Genomic DNA, 18,051 nt, shown 5'->3' with positions numbered 1-18,051 from the left:
AGTCACTGCTTCTTCCAATGACTATATACAGTCAACTCAAGAATTATTGGCAACCTTCGTGAAATTGAGCAAAAATTACTGTATAAAATAAACAATACACAATGATTCAAATATTCTGCTCAAATGTTTTTGGAAACTACTTACCTTTGTTCTAATAGGTTATTCTTATTACATCCCTAAAGAATATTTGAAATAAAACCAAACAGTCACCAGGAACTGTATTGCTGCCTTTCACCAGTTTCTGGCATATAATTATGAAGTTGCACACATGTAAAATCCCTTTGTCATCCATCACCATGGTTAAAACCTAGGAGCTTTCAGCTGAAAAAAGACAGATGGTTGTTGACCTACACAAATCAGGTAACAGATATAAAAAAATACAGAAACAGTTGAAAATACCATCAAGCACAGTCAGGGAAATTATCATAAAGTTTCAAAATGCTGGAACAGTTGCAAATTTTCCCAAGAAGAGGACGCATGTGCATAATGCCACCACGCACAGTGAGGAAGATGGTGAGGGAGGCAAAGAAGAATCCAAGGATCACAGTTCAGTGAAATCTTGGGGTAATTGAGTTTCAAAATCAACTGTTAGTTGCCATCTCCATGTCAACAAGCTTTTTGGAAGGGTTGAACAAAAGAAACCCTTACTGAGAGCAACCAATAAAAGACTGCATACAAGGAAAAGCACCTGATACCCACAGTAAAATATGGTGGTGGATCATTGTTGCTTTGGGGCTGTTTTGCTGCTAGTGGCCCAGGCGTTAAGATCGATGGGATCATGAATTCCACTAAGTAAGAGGATATTTTAGCCCAAAACCCAGAAGATTGAGACTTGGCCTTAGATGGACCTTTTAACAAGACAACAATCCCAAACATACATTAAAATCAACACAGAAATGGTTGCGGGAACACAAAATCAATGTTTTGCAATGGCAATCCCAGTCTTCGGATTTGAATCCTATTTAAGAGGGCAGTCCACAAGCAAAAACCTAAGACTATCAAGGATCTTGAAATGTTCTGCATGGTGCAGTGGTTCAAGATTCCTCCAAAAGTGTGCTCCAACTTTGTCACACACTTTACAGGAACAGGCTCGGTATTGTTATCCTCTTCGGGGGAGGCTTCACCTCTATTGATTGTAGAGGTGCCAATAATTTAGAAACCTATGTTTTGTAGAAAAAAATTGTACTACTCAATAAAATGTTTTCTGTTTGAAAATGTATTGCGAAGAACATGGCTTCCCCATATGTTTGAGCCCATAATATGACTCATTGTATGTCTTTTATTTTATATTTTGCTCAATTTCATGAAGGGTGCCAATAATTCTTGTGTTGACTGTATACATGTTTCAGTTGGGGTGAAGTCTGACTTAAAATCAAGAAGAGTTTTACAATGAGTAAAAGATCTTAGCAGCTTAATATCTCGGAAATCAAAGAAGCAAGAATGTTGGTTTCAATTCTAAATGAGCTGGGAGTCCCTGTTTGTCCAGTTTGTAGGGAAGCAACTTCAGAGGTTGAGTAGCATCACTCTCCCAAAAAAGAATCCCTAATATCTCAGAATCCAAAACAGCACAAATGCAGCTTTGCAGCGCTTATCAACAATACAGATTTGGTTCTCTTAAGCCAATATTACTACCTGAAATTAATGCATTATATCTTAGAGAAGAATGCACCATAAACACTGTATTTAATGGCACAAATGTAGCACATATGTACTAAGGATGCTCCGTTTGATCTACCATCGGATGATTTTCACTCCAAATGACTCAATCAGTCAATTGACCAATCTCAAAAACTGATTTTGCACTGACTAAATTTCCGACGTTACCACACATCTACAAAAGACAAAAAAATTGCAGTTTGCAATACATGTGCAAAAGAAGTCGCTCGTGGGGGATCATCAGCTAAAATGTGCAACACCAGAAACTTTGAGATATTTGAAAAGTCAACACCAAAAAGAATATGCAGAGTATGAAAAATTAGCATGTGCAAAAGCTGCGCCAACTAGCAAGCCAACTCTCGCTCAGCCATCAATAACAGCAACACTTTAAAAAAAACGAGCCTTACAGTAGGAAATTGAAAGTACTACAGACAGGATCTTTGCAAGCGATGTATGAGGAAATTCTAAATGAAGATAAAAGGGACGGCTAGGATAGGAATGACTCAACAGCGTCGGAGGTAACCTCTACCTCAGTGAGCAACTCATCTTAGGAAGCGCAGAGCCAATGGCCTTTTGGAAGTGCAATAAAAGCCGTTTCAGCAGCTTGGGTCTACTTTACACTCCCTGTATGAGTGTGGACAGCAACCGTCTATTCAGTACAGCAGCACACATTTTGGATGAGAAGAGGAACAGATTGTCTTCAAAACATGCAGAGACGCTCATATTCATAAACAAGAATCTGCCCTCGATGATTAGTAAACAATAGGCTTAGTAGGTAAAGAGTTACATTAGGCTGACTTGTTTCCTTTTGGTTGTAGTAGGCTGCTATGTCTTGTTATGCATCTTATTGAACATCTTATTAGAATTGTGGGTTCTGATGAAGACAAGCCTTTTATTTTGTTTTAGCTTGTTTTTTGTTATTGCTATAAATATGCCATATGTATATCTAATATGTATACATGTTTTGTGTACGTGTTTTATTAGTAAAGTGTCTTTATTTTAACCGATTATTTTATTTATTTTAGTAAGAAGTGTTTTTTTTATTGTAGTTCAACAATAAACCCACTACATTTCATTTTGTTAATAACACCTGTGGTCTACAGTTTATTTTAATGGGAAAAATAACATGGGTATGAGGCTTGTACATGGCTGGTTAAGTAGGAGCTTAATGAAATGTTTTTTAAAAGAAAGAAATCGGTATCGGCTGATTCTAATGACATGGAATCGGTGATCAGTACCGGCTCTTAAAAGCCTGATCGGAGCATCCCTACTATGCTTATCCCTACTATATATGAAGTTTCAGTCTAATCTTACCCTGGAGCTTACCCTTGAAAACTGAACCACTTATTATAATTTCTAAAAATAACATACAATCACATTTTAAAAAGTAATTACAGAAGACATTGAACATTGAAAAGTTATCATTGGTCTATGGCTTTCTCCTTGATTTTTAATTCGAATACAAAAATGAGCTGAACAGAGTATGTATTTTGTATAAACTGAAATCAATATTAAACTAAATTAGAAATTACTACTATGAACAACTTTAAAACTTTAAAAAACAGTTGTACAAAGGATAACATACCTGCATATATCAATTTTTGTCCAGCTACTGGAAAACCATCTTTTCCCTTCTCATTTTCAATTTTTTCCTTTAGGGCTTTTACCTAGGTAAAAAAAACGTTACGAATGAAAAGTTTAACAAACCTGGTTCCAAACTCAAAGTATGACTAGACAAACAGCACATGTAATGAATGCATTTAATAGGATACGATTTTTTGGTGCAACACTGGTTCAAAGTATCACTCTAAGGTTTAAAAAAAATCTTCAATGGATCTGGTAGACCTTCACATGCTAATTGTTTAATATGTTTGCATCCTCCAAAATGTTCTAAAAAACTAAATGCCTGGTAAGTGCCACGGTAATCTGGTACCAATTCCAGGTAAAAACCTATCTTGGGAGCATAGGATACAAGTCATGGCACACACTATACACACTCACAGGGACAAATCAGATATACCAATTAACCTGGCCAGCATGTCTTTGAAAGGTAGGAATAATCCAGAACATCTAGCAAAACCTACTCAACCTTGGGAAGAACATACAAATGTTACAATGAAAGTGTCCCATGTTAGTATCAAAAACAGCAGTACTAAGTGCAAAACTATGTGTAATGTACTTATACTTAACACAATCTACTTACATGCTTCTTTAAATGCTCGGTAATGAACCTACTACTCTTATTAAAATCTCACCTAAGCAATCAATGAACCTGCCTACTTTGAAGTGTTGCTGAATAGTCCCAACTCAAGTCAGTTTACAAGCACAGCAAAATAAGAACTTCAAGAACTAATTTAAGTAATAATGACAGCACACAATTCCCACACATCAGGTAAAATAGACAGGACCCTCTCATGTACTGGGACAGCAAATTGAGAAATTATCGTTGCTTAACAGTGAATCAATTTGCATTTAAAATCTTGAGATTAAAATATAAAAGTACAATGCAATATTAAAATAGTACAATTGAAAATACATTATACATTCTGAAATTAAGTATTTTGTTGCAAATCCCTTACAGACAATAGATGGTTTCCTCACTATCTACACAATATGTACTTAAGGCTCTGTTAATGAAAAAAGAGTGCATTTTGAGGGCTTGGTTATGTAACCGTCCTTATTGTTACTGCAAAGTTCTTGGAGCTTGAGGTACTTTGAAAAAGGGAGATACTCTCATAAGGCTGTCGAGAAAAGCTGAGATGGGACAGTTGCATGCTGAGAAGATGGGGTGTAAACCCGACACCCCTGGATGCCGCTTCTCAGCATGCAACTGTCCCAACACTCACATCTCAGCTTTTCTGAACAGCTGCCAACTTATGTGAAAACTTGCTGATTCAACTCTTATGTTATTTAGAAGCGGTTACACTCCAGTCTGGGTCCCAATCCTATTCTTTTCTCTTCTTGTTGTGTGAAACTGATCAGCAGGTCTTTTTTTCCCCAATCAGAAGCTCTGAAAATAGCATACCGCCCACTGCACTCCGTCAGAGAGGGGCGAGGCACCGAGAGAGGGAGGAGGCGCGGAGCTCAGCAGTACAGAACGAACGTTCTGTTGCCTGGAGCACTTGTGGCAGCAATCGCCTCTGCATTTATAACTTTTAAAATTAATCAAGCAATATGAAGCATCTCTTTTTACTTCTAAGTCCTTTACTTATCATTAAACAAACAGCTGTTTCAACAAATTAGACGTATCATTTTATAACTGTTAAAACAACATCTTATTGTACTTCCTAATTATATTACACGTGGAAAATAATACATTTTTAATAATCTTTAATGATTTATACATTTTGGAAAGGTTTCATCTATACAAAACAGTGTTATTATATGTATAATTTATACTAATTGTCATACACAATATAAGGTATGAATGACAAATATAGAAATATTAAAATTGTGCTGGAATTAGTTTTTGCACTTTTTTCTGTCTTTTAAAACGTAATCATTTACAAGACTTTGGTCAAATGTGCATTTGATCTGACAAAATAAAAATATGAAAGTAAACAAAAAAGTAAATAATGAAATATAAACTATAACTGAACAGCAAACATATTCAAAGAAGAACATGTAAATGTTAAAAATTATAACTAACGAGTAACTATATACAGTGCTGGAAACCAGCTCTCAGAAGGCACGGGAAAGTTACATCAGCAGTTATATATAGAGGATTAATTTAATATTGCTGGCTCCAGGGATCAGCCTTTTGACCTCCCTGGCGCATCAGCATCCATAATCTGCATGTTTTCAAATTAATTTACTTCCCAGGTACCTACAAATACAGATATCTTAAGATGCTGGCTCCAGGGATCAACTTTTCACCAGCCTCCCTTGCACATTAGCATCGGCTACAAGATGTTTTCCTATTCGTATTCCTCAAAATTATCTGTATCTGACACACAGTGTAACATTAGCAATAGCCTGGAATTTAAGAAACCTAAGCAACAATCCTCACCTCATTATTCATGTAATCATCTAACAATGGATACTCAATTATGCCACTAACTTCATCATCGCCCTCCTCTACATAATCCACAACAAACAAGTCTCCTGTTCTATTCACATTTACTACCCTGCCTGGCCACCAACATTCACTCCCATCTTCACTACTCACAAACACGTGAAACTACTTTCTTGCCTACAAACTCCTCTGCACTAAGCAATTCTAAATAACTATCCATATAATCTTTCCACAAAGCAAACCACCACATTTTTCTAAATCCATCATATTTTATTTTAAAAATATACTCCTGGCCACCTAGTCTAATTTCAGCAACTGTGCCCTTGTACCTCACCTTCCTACCTTTCTCATCAAAAGCATGTCTAACTCTCTTTCCTAACAAGTGTTCTGGTTTAATTAACATAGAAATTCTTAATCCTTCCATACCAACCTTTTTTCACCTAGATCTCCAGCCTTAAAATGCTGCTTAACAGCCTCCTTTAATAACTCTGCCTTTTCTTCAACAATACGTTCTGATGGTGCCAAACAATCTTTGTCTTCTCTAGATGTAGCTGGGATTTCCTCTGGCCTCCAGACAACACTTTTTAAGTTAACAATCACCTGTTCTAGACTAAGCCTTTTCCTGTCCTTTGAAAAATTGAAAACTCTATTTTCATTTTTCATTCCTATCACAAATCTCCTAAACTTCAACTGTGCTGTAACTGCAGGAAGCTTCTTGTCCTCATCTAAATTCCTCAGTTGCGCATCTATTTCTGCCTGGCTGTTACCTGTCTGCAACCTGGCATCTCTTATCCTAGCCATCCTCTCACAAAACACACCCCTCTGCTCTTTAACTGATTCTCTAGCTTGAGATAAAACTTCTGTCTTCTTTTCAGAATCCAGTTTTTCAAGCCACTGCCAAGACCTGTTCTCCTTGAACATAATCATACCCTCGACAGCTAATGCTGTTGCTCTGGCCTTAATTTACTTAAAGTTATCAAAGATTCCAAAATCACTCTCACAGGTTGATTCAAGCTTCAGAAATCAAAAAATGTCCTTCTCAGAACATGCTGCATCTGAATCCTTGATCTTGCACCATCTCTCTAACTGTGTCAAATATGCACTGAGCTGAACCCGATGCCTGCTCTCCGAGTCCTAAATGCATTACTATCCTGGAAAGAAATCCCTGCAGTTCCATATCTATGACCATATTCAGTGGTCCATCTGTGGCAAGGGTTAAATTACTTTCTTGCAACAGTTTTTCTTTCAGATGTTGCAAAGAAACTTGCCTTGCTTCTAACACAAGATTTTTTACAAAAACTTTCCCCTGGTAATCTATCTACATGAATACCTACCAATTTATCAAAAACTGGTCTGACTATCTGAGAAGCCTTTCATGCACTAACGCCCATGTTTGCTACTAAATCCATATAAGCCTCTCTTACAGCATTACTATACTTGCCCTTTTCATACATGCTAACATTGTGACTCACTAGCCTGTCTATCTCTGTTTTCAAGCCTTCATATTCTCCCTGCCAGAACTGTACCTCCTCATTCAGGTCCCTCACCCTATGTGCTAAATCTGCTTCAGAATCACATTTCCTTTTATAATACACAACCTTCTGTGATTCCTTTTTTTTTTGTATATCTAAGCTTTTCCAACTGTTCTTGCAATTCATCAATACTCTTCTCTAGCTGTGCCTTTTCCTTTTCTGACTCACTTTTCTCCTGTTAATTCAAAATGACTACCTGCTCACACTCCACAACTTTTTGCTGTCCAAATTTTACTATCCCTGAATCTAAGCCACATTCCTAACACTTCCATGTCCTAACTTTTCATTTGCCTTGCTTAATTTATTTGAGAGCTTGAATTTCATTTTTAGCCTTATAAAGCCTCTCTCTTTTTTCTTGTCTAACCTAGCTCTTTCATCATCCAGCTTCCTGCATTCTTCCATTAACCTATGCACATTTTAAAACTGTGCTCCTAATTCACTAACTACCTCATTAGTGCACTTTACATAATTTAATTCACTCGTTCCAGATCTTACATCACAAGCTGAGCTAGTGCTAGCTGTTTGCTGTGCATCTTCTGCAGCTGAAATTTCACTGCTCTCCTTTCTTACAAGGGGCAGAGCAAAGATCTGGCGGTCAAAATCTTCCCTTTCACTTTTTCTTAAGGGGGATTTCTTATTGATGATCCTCTGTACATACAAACTAATAACTCGCTGAAAATATTCATTTCTTAAACCTAGGTCGAAATTATGATTTAAGATATCAAAAAGCATCTGTTTCCTATTTGATTTTTTGGCTCCGGAAAATTTGTAGATCTCCATCATCGCTCTGTTCGTCAAGATTTTAACATCTAGTTTTTGTATTCGTTCAAATTTTAACTCTACATCTATCCCCAATTCCTCGAAGTAGCTACTGATGTATTACTTCCCCTTACCACCAGGGCACACAAGCGTTTTCTCTGGATTCATTTTTTTTTATTTCTCGGGGTCTCTCTCATTCGCTGCGGCTCGGCACAAGAACAGTTAAAGATGGCGTCAACTCAGGCACCCAGAGGGAGGCGGGGGGGCGTCTTCCCGCCTCCATAACTAAAATGCCAAATAGGATTGGCTTAAGCGACATACACAGTCGTGTAACTGACAGTTTGAGGTAGCCTATCGTGTAGATTTCGCTTTGTTGCTGAAAGGTTAAGCCCCAAAGCCATGTGACTGATTTTTCGCCCTGTTTCATTGGTTAAACGCAATGATCACAAGCACCACCATGGTAACTGGGATGTGTAGTTTTTAATTCAGTTTGAATTATAACTGTACGTACTGTCTTCGTATTTGGCCAGGGCTTTAAAGGTTGCGCCAAAAATTTTCAGTGCCGTTGTCTCTGCTTTAAAGGTACCCCCTGTATTTCCTTTTTAAAATACATAAACACTGCAGCAATGTGAACTACACTACTTTTCTGATGCACAGTTTGGTAAGTTTTTTGTTAGTTTACCATGCGTTAAGCCCACTTTACTGATCTTTTCATTACAACACTAATACATCGGTCCTGGGAGAACTCTTTCAAATGTATTCTTTGTCAAGATTGTGTTTTTCCAGCATGTTGCAAGGGACTACTGCATGATTCGGTGACCTCACACTATTTGTGTGGTTGTGTTGCACATCTCACATTCGTTTTAGGCAGACGAAAAGGACAAGAAAATGGGTTGATTTTGATTAAAATGGTTTACATTAGTTCAACATGAAAGCTTCAAAATCTAGTTAGTCAATTTGATAAGAAATGGAGCGATGGTTGAAAAGAAAGTCTACTTCTGGAAAGGCAAGCTCTCAAGAAAAAATGCCCCTCGAACTACAAAGTGCAATGACGGTGATCAGGAGATTGCCAAAAGAAGCAGCGAGGAGTAAGCGCTTAAAGATAAGTTTCAGGCAAGTTGGCTGGAAATATACCCATGGCTTGAAATGAAAGACAGAGAAATGAGCTGCTCAGATTGCAACATGTTCAATAGTGTGAGGTTTACTAGTTGGTGTTTAAAAAAAAAATCACAAATTAGACACTTGAATGCAGTTGCTCATTACGCAGCACTCTAAAGAAAATGCGAGGCAGAATCACGTAATGCTGTGGCTAGTGCAATCAAAGCTGCACAATCATGTGGTGAGGAAGGGGTTAAAGGGCTACTTAAAGCTGCATACTTTGTTGCATAAAACGAGTTAGCATTTTGAATTTCATTTAACTTGTGAGATTCATAGAAGAAATGGAATTTCGTTATTTAAAGCATCTTAAGATTGATGAACTGTGGAAGCTATCTGGATGATAAAGGTTTGTCAGAAATGCATCAAACTATTGCAAACACACTCCAAGAAGAATTAGATGCAGCTGTATGGACAAGTCCTGCGTTTTCTTTAATATCAGATGAGTCCACTGATATAAGTAACAGTAAGCAGCTCATACCTATGTAAGGTACATACATGAAAAAGTTAAACTGAAATTGCAGATGGAAGGGGAGAGACCATTTGATATGAAGCAAATAATGAGTGAAAAAAAAATTAAATGGGAGCAAATATGTTGCAGTATGCACAGATGAAGCTGCTATTATGACAGGAAGCCCCCAAGGAGTTGTTCAAAAACTCAGGAAAAAATTCAATTCAGAATGAACCAGGTTAGCCATACAGTGTAATCTGCTTGCCATTGCTCCGAGCAATGCAACCACAAATGTGGAAAGTGAAAAGGTTCCAGCAAGACTTGACGGCAAGTAAGAAGAAGCAACAAGCTTTATGAGTTGCAGAAACAACTGGAGGAGCCAACACTGAAGTTTACTGCATACAGTGAGGTTGTTCTCAATTCAAAGTGCAGTCTCAGTTGTATGCAGATCACTAAAAGCCATGAGAGATGTACTAGAACACATGGCTGCCTCCAACACTCAGGACTAATAAAAGCAAAGGCCTTCTTATTGGTGTAGTGGAGAGGCTTATTAAAGTACAGGGTCTTGAATGCCCATGAAACTTTCAACCAATGAACGACCGGTAGGTCCTCCAGATAAAACAGGCAGTGCAGACCCCCTCAGTTCGGGGCCTGCTGGACATTTCTGACTCTGAGCGCCTCCTGAACATCCTCAGACCTCAGACCACCACGTAACGGCCAGTGGCAGAGTGCCAGAACTTTCCTTTGTTCTAAGAGTCGAGAACGGAGGTTGCCAGCACGTAACCAAAGGATCCAGTGTGCACTGTTTGAGTTATCCCGCATGGTTGATTCTAATAGTCATCAGAAGAATCATTTTGTGACTTGCTGCTACAATAAATAATTGTCCCAGTTAAGCACAAAACCCCTACATTTACTGCTGCTTCGTGAGAGGATGCCTACATTGGTGTCAGACAATTCAACTTTGTGGCCCTCTGTCACTTGATGAAAGATGTACTGGTGTATTTCTCCTCTTAAAGTACTTTAGAGGGAAGACCGTCTTCTCCAGAGTCCAGCATACTAAAGAGGCATTGAAAGAGGTATTAGTCCATCTTTGTCCTTCAGAGCAGGATTTTTTCAGCTTTCTTGAAGGTAACAATTTTGAAGGAGACAAACTGTTTGACTGTCATACACAAGAGCCTGCCTTTGAAAACATGAGAAGCAGATACATGGGTTTGACGAGGAAGAGAAAAAAAACTATCATCCTTCTCCTTTAATGTTCTTTTACCTTCAATGTAGAGGAGGCTGGCAATGAAAGATGGACAACAATCTGCATTTAGGTAGCACTATTTAAAATGAACTTATGCAGTTTGTGTTGTGTATTAATTATTTCAATACACTCGTTTCATTAGTCTATTATTCCCCCACAAGATACTGAAATCCCCCAAATGACCTTCATGTAAAGGGGGAATTCCCCATTATTTTCATAAATGAATTTCCAGCCCTATAATATTTTAAATGATATGTACACTACATTGTACATACTACAACAGTATTTTCTTTTTGTTTGTGTCAACTGCAATATCTTAATATGGTTTTGGTTAAGAGCTGCCATTTAATTCCCTTAAAGGGGAAAATTTGACTACCACAAACTGGGCAAAAGTTTTTAAAATTAATACAGTATCTAGAATAGGGCTGCAACCAACAAATATTTTGATAAGTGATTATTCAGGCAAATATTACAATAATAAATTGGCTTAGCTGAAACTTATGGCTTGTAAATGAGAAAGGCTGTGACAATGTTTGGCATTGTTCAGTAGCCATAAACCTTTAATCAATAAAATAATGAGAAACAAAAAGTCTCAACTTCATTAACATCTTCCTACTTCTTACTGCATTGTCTTTCACATAAATTTCAGGAAAATACTTTCTTTTGTACAAAAATAAAATTCAAAATAATGTTCAGATTAAAATATAAAAAATAAAATAAATAAAACAGGATTTAAATAAGTTCAAAGTTCAAAATAAACTTTAAATAAGTCACTTGAAATCCAACTGTGAACTCAGAACACCAGTAAGTAAATGTTTCGATTGACTGTAGGATTTGCCAATATGAGCTGCAGTGATGAACACGGATAAATAATAAACATATAGATTCTCTCTCTCGGCTGCAGTATCATTTAACCGTGTTAACACCGTATTCTATTCTGATCGTATTTTTATTTCACGAGATGAGCTATATATGGCAGTAGACGAGCTGTGTATGAATAGGTTTACAGGACGAGCCATTTGTTTTTAGGCTAAACAATTTTACGTAACCCAATCGATGTAATGCAACGACAGGGTGAGCTGCTGATTGTTAAATAATTTTTGAAGTAGCCCATATTTATTTCTTATAGGATGACAAGCTTTATTTTCTTGTATATTTCTTTGAAAAGACTTCTATCTATATGGTGAGGGTTAAGCAAACCGAAATATTGCTGCAACAGCATATTAAGTTGAACTGCAACTCTGCTAACTTTAGGCTAATAGACAAATGAGTGGTATTTCATGATTGCTAAATACTTCTAATTATTCAGAAACATTTTCTTATAACTGTATACTTCGATAAAATATGGTGAGCTTCAGTGATTTTGGTAAGGGTAGCTCATTCCGACAAATTACTCCAACCATTCGAACTATGGGTAGCTCACCTTGAGTGGGTAGCTGTTTGTCAGAACACCGCCCATGCCACCGAACGCCATGCATTTGTAAATTATAAATTAAATAAATCCACACCTCGTCGCTTAGTAATGAAAAGCCTGTGGTTTTAATTAGCTAATAGTAACCTTTTTGCACAAATGTTATTTTATAACCAGACTATTAGTTTTCCACAACTATATTTTTTCTCCGATCTGTTCTATAGTTACAACGCTATAGCAGCATTGCTGCCCTCTTCAGGTTAAGTCATTAACTTGCTGGAGGTTGGAAGCCTGTCTGAAAATGTAAGCAAAAAAATAATTGTTTCAGCCCTGACCTAGAATACATTTTTCCTTAGGGTTTTTCTTTAATCAAAGAAATGTTAAATCCAAAATTCACAGATATTATAACCCGTTTTGAGCTTGTGATATGCTGCCTTACAGTGCCCTGAAAAAGTATTTGATTTCCTATATTGCATTTTTTCACAGTAGATGTTTTCAGGTCTTTAGAAAACATCTGAAATTAAATAAAGGGAACCAAAGTGAACAAGTAACATTTTTTTAATATTTCATTTATTAAATAAACAAAGTTATCCAACACCCTTATCCCCTGTGTGAAAAAGTAATTGCTTTAATTCAGAAACATTGGTAAGTTTTCAAGCATGAACTGCTAATTTCAGGTCCTGGCACACCATCTCTATTAGGTTTACATCTGGACTTTTACTAGGTCACTCCAAAATTTTAATTTTGGTTATTTTTAGCCATTCTGGTGTGGAACTTGCTTTTGTGTTTTGGATCATTGTCTTGCTGCATGTCTACGCTTCAGTTTCAGCAGACAGATGACCAGACATTCTCCTTAAGAATTTTCTAATAGAGAGCAGAATTCATGGCTCCTTCAATTATGGCAAGTTGTCCAGGTCCTGAGGCAGCAAAGCATTCCCACACCATCACACTACCACCACCATTTTTGACTGTTGTCATGATTTTCTTACTGTGGAATGCTGTGCTTGCTTTACGAAAGACATAATGGGACCCATGTCATCCAAAAAGTTCTACTTTTGACTAATCTGTCCATAGACCATTCACCCAAAAGGCTTGGGGATCATCCAGGTGCTTCTTGGCAAATGAGAGACGAGCATTTTTGCTCTTCTTGGTTTCTGCCTTGCAATTCTCCCATGAAGCCTAATTTTGCCCAGTCTCTTTCTGGAATCACGAACACCGACCTTAGCTGATACAAGAGAAGCCTGCAGTCCTTTGTGACTTCCTGGATGATTTTTTGCTGCATCCTAGGAGAAATTCTGGCAGGCCAGCCACTCCTGGGAAGATTCATTACTATTCCAAGTGTTCTCCATTTGGAGATTATGGCCCTCAGTGTGATTCGGTGGAGTCCCAGAGTAATAAGCAGAGCCTTAGAAATGGATTTGTAACCCCTTCCAGACTGATAGACATCATCAACTTTTTTTTCTGATCTCTTCAAGAATTTCCTTTGATCATGGTATAATGTACTTGTTGAATCTTTGTGCTGGCAACTTGACTCTGATGGTAAGGGTCAAAATACAGTAAGTGAGGTTTATTTTGAGCAGGGCTGGCTGTAATCAAACCTGGCTGTGTTCAATCAGCTGCTTAATTATCCCTTTAATACTTTTTCACAATTACTTTTTCCACACAGTGCCAGTTGGTGTCCATAGGGCTTTGGCTGTGTATGGACTGCGTGGTGCCTCATGGATACTAGTGTATCAGGCTGTGCCAATCTCTCTTCACCTTTGTTATCTGATTGTCCCTCATTTCCAGCTGGTCTTTTCCATCCCTCATGTAATGAATTCTTACCTTTTAATTGATTGGTACAAATAAACAAAGAGACTTATACGCTATATTAATTAGATTAAATATTAAAACTAGAGCACTTCGCTTAGAAAAAGAAAAGCCGTTGAAACATAGATGCTTATGGCACTCTATGCTTCCACCTGGAGTCTGGCAGCACTTCATACACAATAAGAAAACCAGGAAAAGCTCTTGTAAGACATTACTGAAGATAGAGAAACGGAATGCAGCTACATTATGAGTGAAAAACTACAACAAATATGAAGCGCCATATGAATCACAGCACCCAGACACTTTTACACTGAAAAGAGAACCGTTTTTTACTTTGTAGCTAGCCAACACATTTAATAGAAAACTAAACAAGAATAAACCATATTTTATTGTTTGCACATTTAGAAGTTACTAATTCTGTGTCTTGGCTAGAAATGTCACACTTTTAAAATATAGTGAGTTCGACCAACTCTCACATGTGCTGCATTTCAGCTTCATAATAATCTATCTTTTCACCTGAAATAATATGGCAGGCTTGTTGTTAATATTACACCAGTGACCCAGTGAGCTGAATGTATATATTACTTGTCTTGTCCAGTTTGAATATTTTTAAGTAATTCATGCAGTAATTTCCCTGTATTTATTGCAAATTCAGGGGCCACCCCTGATTAAGTTAATGATAATATTGCTTTGAAACTTTGAAAAAAGTTGCTTTGAAATAATAACTTCAAAAAAATATTGTATAAAAGTAAAGAACCATTACTAACAGTGCCAAAACAGATTCTTATTCATAAGAAGTATCTGTGTAGATTATTTATTAACTATTTAGTACACAATTATTTCTTGTATTTGATATTTGACCTCTCTGGTGATTAATGGTGATCTAATGGGTATCAATACACTTTAGATTTGCAACAAAGACTTGTGCTTTTTGATATAAGGTTCTTAAAAATACATTTTATTATATTAGTTGGCTAAAAGTAAAACTAAATAGTGAAAATGTAATCAACTAGTGAGGGGTGATTAGAAAGTGACTAATACTAATAGGCATTTTAGTTGACTTGACTAAGACTATGATATATCAAAAACTGTTGACTAAATTAACACTGGATATCATACAACTGGTGTCAGAAAAACTCTCATAACTGTCAGTGATGATTTTTTTAGGTATATAGTCAAAGTTGTACTTGCTGCTTTTCAGAATACAGATGTGGATGAACACATTTAGATAAATGAGTAAACATAGATTTTTCAAACATTGCACAACGACCTTTTTTAAACATTCGTAATTGCCAATATGCTTTTTGACATTCTACGTACATTACAAACCTGGTTCTGGTGACAATCCAGTACACTGTACACGTCACCCTTGACTCAATGTTTTTAAAATCTTTAGAAGGCGTTTGCACAATTATGCTGTATAGTGACCATTTGGAAAGGATATCACAATAGTTCTCAAGGACAACAGCTGGCCATTCATGACTGAACAATATGACTAAATCAAAACTCCAGCAGCCATATCACTCACAACTCACAACTGGCAACCAATTGAAGCTAAGCAGGTGTGAGGCTGGTCAGTACCTGGATGGGAGACCTCCTGGGAAAAAAACTAAGGTAGCTGCTGGAAGATGTGTTAGTAGGGCCAGCTCACCCTGCGGTCTATGTGGGTCCTAATGCCCCAGTATAGTGATGGGGACACTGTACCGTAAACTACTTTGGATGAGGTGTAAACCGAGTCCTTAAAAATCCCAGGGCGTTTCTCGAGAGTAGGGGTGTAACCCCGGCATCCTGGCCAAATTTCCCATTGGCCCTTACCAATCATAGCCTCCTAATAATCCTCCTCACTCGATAGCTGATGTGTGGTGAGCGTTCTGGCGCACTATAGCTGCCATTGCATCATCCAGGTGGATGCTGCACATTGATGGTGGTGGAGGGGTGTCCCCATTACCTGTAAAGCGCTTTGGGTGGAGTGTCCAGAAAAGCGCTATATAAGTGTAAGCAATTATTATTATTATTCCAAGTCTTTCAAAACTAAGAATTGACAGGTGACTTATAGGATCTGCAGGGCTGTGGGTATCCAGGACCACTGGAGTTTTAGATTGACCCCAATCTAGTTTCACTGTAAATTTCATCTTGTAGTCTGAGAGTGCAGCTGTAGTGAAGAGAGGACAACCAGTAAAGCAAGTTTTCCTTTCTTAACTGGAAAAAAAACTAAAGTCTTAGAATACATTTAATTTGTCTTTTTGTAACTTGATTGATATTTTATCATCAGTTTGGGCTGATTCTTGCTTTTCAATGTTGAAAAGACATCTGTTGCAGTGTCAGGGCGGGCTAAGCCTAACTGTTCTTTACTGAAACACAAGCTTCTATGATTTACTAATGCTAACTGAACATACTACATTACTGCTTTCATATCTCTTCAAATCATTTTTGAACTGCTAGTATTAGGATATGTGGAGGGAGCCCCATATTAGAATGAGTGAAAGGTAGAACTCTACAATTTTACACCTCTAACATGGTTTATTTTCAAAATAAACTCCAGCTCAGTTTCCACATGTAATCAGTCTTCAGTCATAACTTGAATGGAAGGCTGCAATTAAGGAGAGGAGGTCCATAACAGCTTTCCATCCATTTCTCGTCTAACGTTCGTCATACCTCTGCATAAGAACAGCTCAGTGAAAGTTTTGTGCTGAGATTAGGATGCTGTCCATTCTTAGAATCATCATTATCATTTTAAAATGACTAAACAAGCTTAAATAGTTTAAAAATAAGAACATAAATCTAGAAATCACTACCACATTCCCCTAAATCTTGAAATACATTTGATTTCATTCAAACAAGATTCTGTTTTTAAAACATCTTAAACAAATATTTAAATAAAGTCTAAATACAATGAATATAACGTAACGTATATTTACATGTACATAATTGTGAACATATATACAGAAACAAAATATGAGTTAAAACTATTGTCATGACTTTTTAAGTTAAATGTTCTAATGAAAACGGCCTGCGTGAATCGGCAACTACGGCGCCAATTTATAATTACTTGAATTATCTTAAACCGTGTTTTTATTTTTCATTATGATGCATGGGGCAGAATGGTCCCAAGCTATCCTTTAAGGCAAAAACGACACTATTTTAAATTTAACATAACTTAAACTCATTTTCGTGGCGTTGATTTAAAAACAATAATGAACGTCCATTCAGTAGGCCTATAAAGTACGCATTTTCACTCACGGCTGTGTTGAGGACAGAGAGACAGCCACAGCCAGCCAGGATATCTGCACTCAACAACAACGTAAAACCAGTAACTCCTTAACAAAGATTTCAAACTCTAGCATTCCCTCCAGATTTCTCTACTTCCACCTCACACATAGCAAAAACCGATAACGTTTCAGAAAAAAACTTTTTTCTCCATTAGGGAGTATTAATGTTAGGTTTTCAACCCTACCTTCCACCATTTTAACCCCCCTCTTACCGTCTCTTCTCCGTCGATATCGATTTTGAACGTCTGTTGCTGAAGCGTTTTAAGTGTAATCTGCATTTTGACAGTTATCGTTACACCGTATGTGTAATATATTTCCCTTGGAGTTTCGTCGAAAAGTTGAATTCAGTTTGCAGGGTATTTTCGCTAGCTCATCACGGCCTAATCACCACTATTACTCTCAACCTTTTTTCAGCGCATAAACAAATCTGCCAACCAACGTAATGAGCATGCGCCAACAGTGGAGGCAAAGCAGTCCCGGAGGTGGGGGGAGGAATTGCGCAGCAATCGGGGTTGTTTGGAAGGAGCACATACCAGTATGACTGAGCAAGTTTCTCAGATATGAATGTGTGTGACACCACAGACGTTTGTTTAGGTTTGTTCTGATGTGTTGTTTAGTTGTAACTACATAATTGTGGAAAAGCCATCTACAGATTTATGCGACATTAATTATATATATGTTGATTGTTTATTCATTACGGGTGTTAAGTGGTGTAGAAACATGAGAAAGGGTTACAAAAACCTACCCT

The 18,051-nt window shown here is 37.3% G+C and overlaps 1 protein-coding gene across 3 annotated transcripts in view; it reads right to left on the bottom strand.

Annotated features, from left to right (window-relative positions):
- The window catches only part of rad23b (RAD23 homolog B, nucleotide excision repair protein), a 49,752-nt gene extending 32,003 nt beyond the window's left edge, over nucleotides 1–17,749 (bottom strand). The window contains exons 1-2 of one of the 3 annotated variants that reach the window (XM_015337275.2): nucleotides 17,516–17,749; nucleotides 3,242–3,323 (exon numbers count right to left, since the gene is read on the bottom strand). In XM_015337275.2, the coding sequence (XP_015192761.1) occupies nucleotides 3,242–3,323; nucleotides 17,516–17,581 (148 nt within the window). In that variant the 5' untranslated portion in view covers nucleotides 17,582–17,749. The remainder of the gene's footprint in view (nucleotides 1–3,241; nucleotides 3,324–17,515) is intronic. The other 2 variants (XM_006626997.3, XM_015337282.2) reach the window with 2 other exon arrangements.
- Nucleotides 17,750–18,051: the final 302 nt, after the last annotated feature.

The sequence above is a fragment of the Lepisosteus oculatus genome, chromosome 3, assembly GCF_040954835.1.
Source record: "Lepisosteus oculatus isolate fLepOcu1 chromosome 3, fLepOcu1.hap2, whole genome shotgun sequence".
NCBI classification, from domain to species: domain Eukaryota; kingdom Metazoa; phylum Chordata; class Actinopteri; order Semionotiformes; family Lepisosteidae; genus Lepisosteus; species Lepisosteus oculatus.
The sequence above is the reverse complement of the archived record's forward strand: the minus strand, read 5'-3'. Positions and strand labels throughout refer to the sequence as shown.